The sequence below is a fragment of the Euprymna scolopes genome, chromosome 44 (assembly GCF_053919585.1).
Source record: "Euprymna scolopes isolate OS-2025 chromosome 44, ASM5391958v1, whole genome shotgun sequence".
NCBI lineage: Eukaryota > Metazoa > Mollusca > Cephalopoda > Sepiida > Sepiolidae > Euprymna > Euprymna scolopes.
In genome coordinates, this window is record NC_136525.1 from 36,035,824 (window position 1) to 36,049,762 (window position 13,939).

General features: G+C 32.6%; 1 protein-coding gene across 1 annotated transcript; it reads left to right on the plus strand.

Moving 5' to 3' along the window:
- Positions 1–226: 226 nt before the first annotated feature.
- LOC145268796 (uncharacterized) lies at positions 227–10,760 on the plus strand. Its single transcript, XM_080124411.1, has 2 exons — positions 227–350; positions 9,708–10,760. Exon 2 carries the CDS (start codon positions 9,736–9,738, stop codon positions 10,585–10,587), a length of 852 nt encoding a protein of 283 aa, XP_079980537.1. The 5' UTR covers positions 227–350; positions 9,708–9,735; the 3' UTR covers positions 10,588–10,760.
- The last annotated feature ends 3,179 nt before the right edge of the window (positions 10,761–13,939 follow it).

Consider the following 13,939-nt stretch of genomic DNA (forward strand, 5'->3'; position numbering starts at 1 on the left):
TATATATATATATATATGTATATATATATAATTAAGTAATTATTTTTCAGGGAATCAGAAGGTAAATTAAAAGAATTGGTGTGACGAGGTTCAAGTAAACGAAAATTCTTAAATGTTTATTTTCGTTAATTATTTTTTATATGAGTGGGCTGGCTGGGAAGATTAGGGCGTTTCCCTTTTGTCCTTTTAGATTGTGTCAGCCGTTTATTTTGTTGTTTTCTTATTTGTTTTTTGTGCATTACTCGACAGCGCAGTTCAGGTCTTATAAAAGCCTAGGATGCGCGACATTTTGTGTCTCACTCGAGAACCGTTCTCTTCGTACGATCCTGTCTCCTGTCACTGCTCGCCAGGTGAGTTTCTGTCTTTCTTCTTCTTCTTCTTCTTCTTCTTCTTCTTCTTCCTCCTCTTCTTCTATTTCTTCTTCTTTGAATTCCTTCCGAAAGCCGAAAGAAATTCTATGCCCCCCGAATATACACCTGTATTATTCGACGCTATCCTGGAAAAGAGGTCAAGTATTGTTAGATGAGTTTTTTTTCTCCTAACAGTTCAATTTTCTTTCTAAAAAAAGCTTTATTTGCCTGCTCTGTATGGGGTTAGATACAAGGTCTATTCTTGATGAAAGTGTGTCTATGGAATGAATTGGATTCGAACTCGTCACCCCCAGTTTTTCAATCCATGTCGTTAACGAATTAACCATCGTCACCTCAGTTTTTAGTTATTTGGTTTTATTCCTTCTTTCTTACTTCTTGCTGCTAGTTATATAATTAGAAGTAATAAACGTTTGTTTCCCTGAATCATTTCCTATATACTTTAAATGCATGCTAAAATATAACTTAGTTCTGAGATTGAGTTATGCATCAGGTTGACAGAAGTCAAAATCAGCGAAAGCGACGTTACAAAGGTTGATGTTTTCGTTTTTCTCGGATCCTCAGTTCCGAATGTATCAAACGATATAAAAACACGATAGCGTTTGCCTCCACTGGCTTTTGGCAAACAGAAGTTTTTATAGAATAGAAATGATGTGTTCTATGCGTTGAATTGTAGTTCCAACAGCCACATATGCTTCTTGGACGTTAAAACAGAGAATTTGTCGAGGCTCTTTGTTATCGAAAAAAATAGTTTGAGAACCATTTTCAGCAAAACAAGTCTGGATCGCTAATGCTAACACTCTATTTATTTTGGTGTTGCTTCTAATCCATTTTCATCGCATGAGTGAAGTGGATGAAACGGAGAAAGAAAAGCATAAGCTAATCGAGCCATTTGCTTATTAGCGTTCGTAGAAATCGAATCAGTTGAAATATGCATTGTATTAAGAAGTTGACCTGGATTCAGTTGTTTCGTTTATGTTATGTTATGACTCTGCTAGCGTCTTTTCAGTCGTAGGTGTGTCCATTTTCTCATGGATGGATCTGCTCTTAAAGAAAAATCGATCTTTCTTTCTCTTCAAATCTTTCATCGAGTTCAAATATAAGATTCATCTCTCTCTCTCTCTCTTTCTCTCTCTCTCTCTCTCTACCTATCTCTCTATCTATCTATCTATCTATCTATCTCTCTCTACCTGTCTCTCTTTCTCTCTCTCTCTCTCTATCTATCTATCTATCTCTCTATCTCTCTATCTCTCCTTCTCTCTCTCTCTATCTATCTATCTCTATCTATCTCTCTTTCTCTCTCTCTATCTATCTCTCTATCTATCTATCTCTATCTCTATCTCTATCTCTCTCTATCTCTCTCTTTCTATCTATTTATCTCTATCTATCTATCTATCTTTCTTTCTCTATCTATCTATCTATCTATCTCTCTCTCTCTCTCTCTCTCTCTCTCTCTCTCTCTCTCTCTCTCTCTCTCTCTCTCTCTCTCTCTCTCTCTCTCTGGTTCTTGTAGAATCGGTGCTCTCTCTCTCACCCTAAACACTTTCTCACACTTGAGGCTCATCTCTATCTCTACAATTCTACTGTCAAACCATCTATTAAGTACTGTTGTCATATTTGGACCGCTAAAGGTACTTGATAAAGTGCAGAAACTTACCTATAATTTGATTCCTATAAATCTTCCTCTTGCACATTTCTTTATAATTATCTGATATATTCCATGCTTCCTTCTTTTCTAGCTCGTTTGACTCGTTGGTCTAGAGGTATCTATCAATTCGTTGTAATACAGCTTCCGATTCCAGTAGCTTCTTTCTGATGACTACAAGTTTGTGGAAATCTCTTCCTGCTCATTGTTTTCCTTCTACCTACAACCTTGGTCTTTTCAAGACTAAGATAAATAGGAATCTCCTGTTTTTGCAATAACCATCTTTCCTTCTTGTTGGCTCCTGGTACCAAGTGTATTCAAACCTTGTCTCGAGCGATTTCCAATATATATATATATATATATATATATATATATATATATATATATATATATATATATATATATATATTTATATATATATATATATATATATATATATATATATAAGTTTTGGGGTTAAATTTTAAATTCTGAAAAAAACAACATATACAGACATATATTCGATTTAAGAATTTATTGTTTGACAAAAGGAATATATAGAAGAGGCTATTTTAATTTCTTTAATCCATGGATTTTCAACAATGGCTCATATCATCAGAGGAAATGAAATGCCGTTAGCATAATGTTCAGCTGCGAATGGACGCTATTTTGCTTTTCAGCACAATTATTGAAAATAGTTTTTTGAGTGGTTGTGGAGAAAATTATACGAAAAGAGGAGTTGATACAACCTGGGTAGTCCATTATCGGAAGGAAAGTATTACTTTAAGTAATATCTATCAGGATTTTTCATTTGAATTCTATCAGTGTGTTATCTAGCTATATATATATATATATATATATATATATATATAGTAACTACTACTCTACCTCTACCTATGTATTGAGCACTGTTGAAGTAAATACTGAAAAATGTACGCATAGAATTATATATTCGTATATTAATTTATGTGATTAAATGAAGTAATCATATATATATATATATATATATATATATATATATATATATATATATATATATATATATATACGGGAGACTGTATAAAAAAAACTTTGTCTCTATGTGTGTCCACGTGCTTCTGTAATTCGTTCTCAATAGACTCTGAAACGGCCGGACGGATTATTGGATATTTCACACAAATGTACTTTATGTGTCCGGAAGTGTTCTTGGATGGATTTTTTATCGGAATGCCTCCGACAAGTTTCAAAAATTGTCATCGGAAAAAATAGGATTCAAGAAATAATAGTACAATTTTGATTAAAGTTAACACTCTTGTACAACCTAACATCATGAGTGAATTTGAGAAGTTTGATCACCACACGAGCAGAAAAGGGTCTGGCTTATAAAATAAACAGTATGGTTTTTTGATAAGACAGCGGCGCGTTCAGAATGAATATTTCTGTTTAGATGACATCATGATACTTGACTTTTGCATTTTAAACTTTAATTTACGCCATTATATAAGAATAGTTTTAGAAAAATTAACAGATGATTCTCTACAGTGCAATGTAAACTAAAATGTATTGTGGACTAAGTTATTGCGAGGAGGCATGTGAAGCTTTCTCCCAGTGTACCGACTAGTGTAAGCAATCAATCGATTTGACCAAAAGATGGGTGAATAATTAATAACGGTTCAAAGTTAAATAAATTTTATTTGATCATTAAATCAATAAGGAAAAATGTGTGAAATATAAAGAAAACTCTTGATACCATGGTATTTCGCTTAATGCTTCTCATCAGAAGAGAAGAGCAAGGTTATATACCTAGGACTATATATATATATATATATATATATATATATATATAGCGTAAAAACATAAAAATATACTATAGGTGTATAGGTATAAAAATATACTCTAGGTATATAGATATAGCTATATAGGCTGCACAGTAAAGAATAGAGATGAATAGAATATATATACAAAAGAATAGGATATAAGGTAAATATATAAAAAGTATGAACATAAATATAAAAATAATATAATAATATAAAAATGATATAATAATATAAATATAATATAATAATATAAAAATAATATAATAATAATGTAAAAATAATATAATTACAATATAAAATAATATGATAATAATATAAAATCAATATAATAATATAAATGTAATATAATAATAATAATAATAATAATAATGATGATGATAATAATAATAATAATAATAATAATAATAATAATAATAATAATAATAATAATAATAATAATAGTATAAATATAATCCTATATATAATATTTTGATTGCGGAAATTCCCTTCTGAACTAAATTATCGTAGGTTTGCAATAACAGATGTCACATACAAATTTAATGTCATAACTATTATCCAGCAGCTTATGTAACTGCAGAACACCGTTTCATACATATTTATTCATTATAATAAAATCCTACAATCCATCCTAGGAGCACCATAAGCACGATTGTCAAGACCTACAAGGGAAGTAGTTCGTCTTTTCCCTTCTATTACAAACATCCTCTCACCGACCCCACTCAATAGCGGGAAACATTTTTCACATTACACATATACCGCCCAGTCGCCTTTCGTAACTACCTCACAAACTTATACTCATATCATGGCCTTTTTTCCCCCCATTAGAAAACTAATAATTTCTCCTTTACAAACATTCATCAAATCTCATTGCCTGGGAGTAAACAAATCACTTAAATACGACTGTTCGTAAATAAACGAACACACTACACTTTTATAAAAAAATGTCCGCACTCTATTCATCCTGCAATCCTTTCAACGTGAAATACACCATTTGATTTTTTTATCTTCTTCTGCACACCAGCACACATACTTAAACACACACGCGCGCACACACACACACACATACACACACAGAGTTACACATAGAGAGAGAGAAAGTGAGAGAAAGATAGAGACAGAGAGAGACAAAGATAGAGCAAGAGAACCGAACGTAATTCAAGAATCAAACAGAGAAAGAGAGAGAGGAAGAGAGATAGAGAGACAGAGAGATATAGAGACGGATACAGAGAGAGAGAGAGAGCCAGGGGGAGAGAGCTTTGATCTCATTTCATTCACGCGTTACCTCACATTTAAATGTCGTTATTTCGAGGCTCCAGGCGTCGTATTTTTATCATGGCCCACTTGATTAATATGCTTCTTCGTTTTTCCTACATCTCCTTTTCCTTCTGGCGCCATAAGTTCGCGCCTGGCTAATGCAGGTATTTTTTAACCTGTAAACGCTAATATTTACATTTCTCTTCAGGGATTTACTTGCTTTTTATAATTTTTCTTTCAGGAGGTCTTGCACAGAGATTAACTATTGTTAAATGTTTCCTTTTTTTATTTTTACGCACAAATACAACATAATGCAAAAAAAACATTGAAGTTTTAAATTATTTGTGCGTACTTTAATCTGTTATAACTAATATTGAATATTTTGTTTTTAATTTTTTTACACAAATAGTTCACAAAGCAAAATAAATTGTTTTTGATCATTACATACCTTACATTTCGGGCTACACACCAACACTCACAAGTTGGGGTGTCAATTCCGAAAGCCGTTCTTAGCATGAGGAGGTTGGTTGTTGGGCTTCAACAACAACACAAACCGTACATTAATTTTTTACGCAAGTGGGGGTTGCTACAACCGGGCAACGTCGGTTAACGGGTCTTGCTAGTATAATAATAATAATAATAATAATAATAATAATATATATATATATATATATATATATATATATATATATATATATATATATATATATATATCTTGGATATTCTTTTCCAATTTTCTCTTTCATTTTTGTTAATCTGCTTCCAGAATTTACAAATATTTGTAGGTGTCATATTCGTCTAGTGTCCTCATCTCCTCTTGGTTTGGTAGTTCCATACTTTCCGCTGCCTCCAGTTTTCCCCTTCTTATAACTATTAGCATGCACTTTCTATTCTCAATTCAATTTAGATATCCTGACTGACGTTTATTATCGTCTCTAGCTCGTTTTTGTTTCTTGCGAAAAGTTTCAGATTATCCATATACATTAGGCGGTTTATTCTTTCATCCGTATTAGTAAACTTATATACGGTTTGGCATTTACTAAGTATATTGTAAAGTGGCACCATGGCTATAATGAGGAGATAGGGAGTCTCCTTGGAAGATACCTATTTGTGTTTTTATTTCAGTTATGTATTCAGTTATCAGTTCAAGTCTCTATGTTCTCATTGCTTTTTCAATCAGATTGATAATCTTGTCTGGTATTTTGTACATTCTCAAACAGTCTGTTATCCTATTGAAGGATACTGTCGTACGCTTTCTTATTGTCTATCCATGTCACAACTTAGTTTATTTTTCTACTTTATACCTCCTTCGTGATCTTTTGGTCTATGTATAGTATCAGCTTGGAAACGAGATAATGTTATATTTTTGTCCAACACGTTTATTTCATCTGAAATATTTACATTACGGCATTTTTCATTTTTACGATGACCTCCCTTGTTTTCTTGGTCCAACGGGCTTCTTCATGCCTTCTTCAAAAAATATATTTTCATTTTGATAAAAAAAAATTCAGGTTATTTTTTGTTTTTAGTTGGTCATCATTTTCATTAATTCTATTGCTTAAGTGATTCTGCAAAGAAAAGATGATAGTCGGATGGAGCAATATCAGGTGTATAAGGTGGATGATGCATAACTGTCTAATTGAAACTCATGTCTTTTTTCCTGAGTGACTGTTGCTGTGTGAGATCTAGCGCTATCATTATTATGATTGTTATTATTATTATTATTATTATTATTATTATTGTTATTATTATTATTGTTATTATTGTTGTTATTATTATTATTATTATTGTTGTTGTTGTTATTATTACTGTTATTATTATTATTGTTATTATTGTTATTATTATTATTGTTATTATTATTATTATTATTATTATTATTATTATTGTTATTATTGTTATTGTTGTTATTATTATTATTATTATTGTTGTTGTTGTTATTATTACTGTTATTATTATTATTATTATTATTGTTATTATTATTATTGTTATTATTGTTATTATTATTATTATTATTATTATTATTATTATTATTATTATTATTATTATTATTATTATTATTATCATTATTATTATTATTATTATAATTATTATTATTATTATTATTATTATTATTATTATTGTTATTATTATTATTGTTATTATTATTATTATTATTGTTATTATTATTATTATTATTATCATTATTATTATTATTATTATTATTATTATTGTTATTATTATTATTGTTATTATTATTATTATTATTGTTATTATTATTATTATTATTATTATTATTATTATTATTATTGTTATTATTATTATTATTATTATTATCATCATTATTATTATTATTATTATTATTATTATTATTATTATTATTATTATTATTATTATTATTTACAAGGAGTTTTCACATAGTCTATCATCAAAGAATCGTCTTTGAAAACAATCTGTGACGGTCCTTGTAGGCTGAGTGATAAAAAGTCACCACAGATTTCTAGTATTCACTAACTCTTTCGTAAACCCTCGCAAATTAGTTTGCGTCATCACAATAGCCGTTTATCATTGACTTCTCGTTAGTAGCGACCATTAGTCTTTACTGGAATTTGGGTGGCAATAAGCCTTCCCAAGGCCCCAGTCCTTCTCGCATTCATCCAATGTAAGGATGGTTAGTGCGTTCTCTTCTCGATCTTTCCATCCTTCTTGACTCTTCAACTATTTGGTGCAGTGCGAGTCACGCTGATTCGACATTTTCTAAGGAAATTTACAATTTTACAGTTCCAGTTCTCTTGGTTGCGACTTTTTTTGTTTCACTTCTGTTGCAGGCTCTATATGGCCGTTTAGCATTTGTCGCTCATGTGGTTTAGTTTCCGCACTCGAGGGTGTCCCTTAAGATTTCAGCTGTTTTCAGCGTTACCGTTCGTTGCATAGTCTCAGTCTTCCAATTCCGATTTCACTTAATCTTTTTTCCAAGGTTTTTGGAATTGTTCCCGGTGCTCCTATAAGTATTGGTGTTATCTTGATTTTCTTCAACTGCCATATTCCTTTCGATTCTATGATAAGTCTCTTCGAATGGAATACTGCTGCCAAATGGAGAAATCATGAAAGAAATAGAAGATACAGGATATAAGTATTTGGGTGTGCTGGAGGGTGTAGGCATCATGAACAGAGAAATGAAGGAAAAAGTCAGGAAGGAGTATCTTAGAAGAGTGAAACTAATTGCAAAGTCGAAACTGTATGGAGGAAACCTAATGAAAGCAGTGAATGCACGGGCAGTCAGTGTTTTGAGATACAGTGCGGGAATTTTAGAATGGTCTGACAAGGATTTGCATGCCATGGATATCAAAACAAGAAAAGTTTTAGCAATGTTTGGTATATTTCACATTCGAAATAGCGTAGCAAGGCTGTATCAAAAGAGGAAAGATGGTGGGAGAGGATTGAAAAGTGTAAAAGATTGTGTTAGAACCGAGGAGATGTCATTGAAGGAGCATGTGGTTAGAAGTGAGGAGTGGATGCTTAAGGTTGTGGCCAATGAAGTGGAGTTATGTGAGACCAAGGCTGATTATGTGAAACGTATGGATAGAGAAAGGGCAGAGGAACTGGCTAGGAAGAAAATGCATGGAAGGTTCTTCCAGAATATAGCAAAAGGGCCGATGAAAGATCGTGGCAATGGCTTAGAGCTGGGTCTCTGGCTAAGAGTACTGAAGCTTTTGCTTGTGCTGCACAAGAGCAGGCATTAGCAACACGATTGTTCAAAAAAGTGGTTCTAGGAGAGGAAGTTGCTGCAGAATGCCGGATTTATGGTAAGACCTCAGAGTCAATTGCGCACCTTGCAGCAGGGTGTAGTGGACTGGCCCAGAGAGAGTACCGCAAACGACATGGTCGCATGGGACTCTGGATATATTGGGAGGTGTGTAAGAGGGTTGGGGTGAAGTGTGCTGGAAAATAGTTTGAGGAGGTGCTTGATGAAGTGAGAACAAGTGAAGATGGCAAGGTAGAGGTATGGTGGGACAAAAATGTCATAACGACTAAGCAATTGGAACATAATCGTCCGGATTTGGTCGTCATTGAAAAGGTCTCAAAAAACTGGCAGATTGTAGACTTCTCAGTACCCTGGGACAGTAATGTGAAAGAGAAGGAGAATGAGAAGTGGAGCAATTATGCTCCATTGGCCTTGGAGATAAGGCGTATACACGGGGTTAAAACACAAATAGTCCCGGTCATAGTTGGTACACTAGGAGTAGTATCAAGTCGTCTGGAAGGACAATTGAAAAAAACTGTAAATCCCTGATGCTTTAGGCGGCCTTCAAATCTCTGCAATTATAGGTACCACCAACATCCTTAGGAAAACCCTTGATCTTTGAAGCTCCTGGTGTGAAGCCAGGTTTAAGGGAAATCCTCTGGAAATGAATCCCATCCATTTCCAGAGAGACGTTCATAAACGAAATCATAATTATTATTATTATTATTATCATTATTATTATTATTATAATTATTATTATTATTATTATTATCATTATTATTATTATTATTATTATTATTATCATGATTATTATTATTATTATTATTATTATTATTATCATTATTATCATTATTATTATTATTATTATTATTATCATCATCATCATTATTATATACTTTATTCGCAATAAAAAGTGTTGTTTTTTTTTCTTTCTTACATTTCAGTCTCTACGGCCTATCTTAAGAAATCATCATGAACCGTTTTATGAACAGATACCGACCCATGTTCAACAACATGTATAGCAACATGTACCGCGGTAGATACCGAGGTATGATGGAACCCATGTCCCGTATGACCATGGACTTCCAAGGAAGATACATGGACTCCCAAGGAAGAATGGTCGACCCCAGATACTACGACTACTATGGAAGATTCAACGACTATGACCGTTACTACGGAAGATCCATGTTCAACTACGGCTGGATGATGGACGGTGATAGGTACAACAGATACAACCGATGGATGGACTACCCCGAGAGGTACATGGACATGTCTGGCTACCAGATGGACATGTCTGGACGCTGGATGGACATGCAGGGACGCCACTGCAACCCGTATAGCCAATGGATGATGTACAACTACAACAGACACGGTTACTATCCCAACTACTCCTACGGCCGCCATATGTTCTACCCGGAGAGATGGATGGACATGTCTAACTACTCCATGGACATGTACGGACGTTACATGGACAGGTGGGGACGTTACTGCAACCCGTTCTCCCAGTACATGAATTACTATGGCAGATACTGGAACTACCCCGGGTACAACAACTATTATTACAGCAGAAACATGTACTACCCAGAAAGATACTTCGATATGTCTAACTGGCAGATGGATATGCAGGGACGCTGGATGGATAACCAAGGACGCTACTGCAGCCCCTATTGGAACAACTGGTATGGCAGACATATGTACTACCCGTACCAGAACAATTATTTCTACGGCCGTTATGACTATCCCGGAATGGACTATTCCAACTATCAGATGGACATGCAGGGACGCTATATGGACCAATACGGAATGAACGACTATTACTATTAAATATTAAATAATTTAGGAGGGCCACAATGAAGAATTGGTCCTTTCATAAAATATATATTTCATCATTTATAATAATAAATTGGAAATTCCAATTATTGTTTTTAATCTAATTTAAATCAATTTTTCGAAAAATTACTATCTTTCTAATGAAATAAAAATGTTGAAATTCCAAACTGTTTTGTGTCTGGTCTTTGTTCCCCACGAAAATAAAATTTTCTTTTTCTCGTTCCTATATTTTTACTATGTTTTTCTCTGTTATTATCCTTTTTATTTAACTCTAGATAAATTCATGGGCAATGTTACTTATGGCGTAAAATAATAAACCACCACGATTTTGAATATATATACGTATCTATTTATCTATCTCTCTCTCTCTCTCTCTCTATATATATATATATATATATATATATATATGTGTGTGTGTGTGTGTGTGTGTGTGTGTGTGTGTGTGTGTGTGTGTGTGTGTGTATAGAATAAATGACAAAAATTTATATTCCAAAATACATGATGTTGACTTGTCATTTATTCTATATATTGCTCTGTAATCACATTGAGCTTCTTATATAAGGATTGATATATAAAAAGAAAAATATATTTCTAATGAAATATATATATATATATATATATATATATATATATATATATATGTTCCCTCTGCTTCACATTTTGTTATCAAGTAAGATCTTTGACTTACTTGCAATTACATCAAATACTTTTGTATGCAAAATCCGATCCCGCATTTTTGCTAATTCCTACCCTCTGAGTAGAAGGAAAGTATTTCTTCGAAACTCCGCGGATTAATGACTGTTCACTTATTAAGTGTTTCTTTTTCCGAATAAATATGTTTTTAACTCTTTTTCAAAGTGTTTTTAACATGTTTTATTAACTATTTGCTCTTATATATATGTATATATATATACATATATAACTACTTCATTTACTCACATAAAATTAATATACGAAAGTATAGATTTATGCGTAAATTTTAAGTATTTACTTCAAAAGTGCTCAATACGTAGGTAGAGCTAGTTAGTAATTTATAAAATATATATGGCGATTAAGCTACACTGAATATTCGGCGTTTCATCCACTCTAGGATTCGTCAGGCTTATGCGCGAATTCTGTGGTTGTTTCTCGTTTTTATATTGTCCTCTTCTGTTGAGGATTTTAGGGCATGCATTTTATCGAACAAAGGATCTGTTTTAGAACTAGGTTAGTGGTTTAAGGCAGACATTTTCCTTTTCTTTTTTATATATATAAATATACATATGTGTACATACATACATGCACATATATATATATATATATATATATATATATATATATATATATACATACATATATGTGTGAACGTTTATGTATATTAATGTTTATTTAATTTATTTATTTGTTTATTTTCTATTGTTTTTGTTAGTTTTAAAGCTATTTTGTATCGCTATCCTAGAGTAAGTTTTATTTTGTGAACACAGTTATTTGCTATTTCTCTTCTACAGTTTAATAGATTTTGGGGTTCTTTAAAGTACAGGATATCAAGTTTTTCATGAAGGCATAATTTACACTTTCCCGCAACCAACCCCTTACACAAAATCTTCAATAAAATACCTTAAAGTTATTCAGCATACCACAACGCGCTATATTTATCTATCTGTATCTGTCTCTCTCTCTCTCTCTCTATATATATATATATATATATATATATATATAATTCTTCAGAATAAAATTATCCATTTCACGTCATAAATTTTAAAATTTATTGAATGACTAAAATTTTATATATATATATATATATATACATATATATATGCATATATATATATACATATATATATGTATATATATATATATATAGTCAACATGCAGTACTGTTTCGCTGTATCACAGTTCATTGATGCAGCTACACTAGTACTCATCCCTAGCCAGAGATTGAGCCTACAACCATCTCGTTGCGAGTCGTTAGTTCTTACCTCCGGCTAACAGACGACCTCATTAAATGTCCATTTAAATAAACACTCGCCCACCGCTTTTAGAATGTTAGATCTGCTTGTTTATTTACAATCAAACAGCGAGCCTCGCATTATCGCTAATTAAGCAGCGGGTGAAATACATTTACGACACTGCTCTGCGCAAGAAGGGGGCGTTAATATATATATAGAGAGATATAGACATATATATATATATATATATATATATATATATATATATATATATATATATATAGAGAGAGAGAGAGAGAGAGAGAGAGAGAGAGAGAAAGAAAGAGAGCGAGAGAGAGAGAGAGAAGAAAGCAAGAGTTAGGGTAGTTCATCTCTGTATAGAATAGTCAGGTTAAAATGTTTCCATAATATACTACCTAGCTCTACTCACATCCTGAGCACGGTTGAAGCCTTTGTTTAGAGATTCACTAATCCTATGGGAAATAACCGTTAGCAATCTGCAGAACAGAAACCGTATTGCATGTCACTAAGAAGGTTATTTCTGCTTAGTTTGGTTGAATTTACTAAACTGGGTGACTACTTCTCTATTTAATATGGATTCCAGCAACTTACTCATGGCACACAGGAGACTTTCTGGTTTGTACTGAGAGGGAGATGACTTATCACCTGAATTTTTTAAATGCAGGGCATACTGATGAAGTTTTCCAGGGTGTTGGGAAGCACTTCTCCTTAAGGCAATGCTTGAACAGTTTTGTAAGTATGGGGGCAAGTTCTGGTTGAAGCTTTTCCAACACTATAATCGGAATGCCGTCATATATATATATATATATATATATATATATAGAGAGAGAGAGAGAGAGAGAGAGAGAGAGAGAAGAAGAAGAAGAAGAAGAAGAAGAAGAAGAAGAAGAAGAAGAAGAAAGCAAGAGTTAGAGTAGTTCATCTCTGTAGATAATAGTCAGGCTAAAATGCTTTCATAATATACTATCTAGCTTTACTCACTCATGTCTTGAGCACGATTGAAGTACACACAGAAAATCAATACCTACTATATTATTTCTTTTTGTAACGGTTTACAGCCATCTCACATTATCTTCATAAATTCCTGCTTTGACACCTTCTCAGTTTTTATAAACTCTTCCCCCTTACACCTTCCATGCAGCCTCTTTTAAAAGCCACTCTATCTCAATCACCACCACCGCTCCCGTCCAGCTTCACAATAACCCCCTCCTTATATAACAGCAACTCCATCTCCCAACTCTTTTTTCGTTTCCCCCACTAAATTTTATTATACTTATCGCACGCTTTTTTTAAATTTTTTATGTTTATTACATATTTCATTTTCTAATGTACCTTAAGCTAAATATCGCCTGTCCATTTACTGTTAATCTAGTTCGCTGATCCTCTTCTAACGAGAA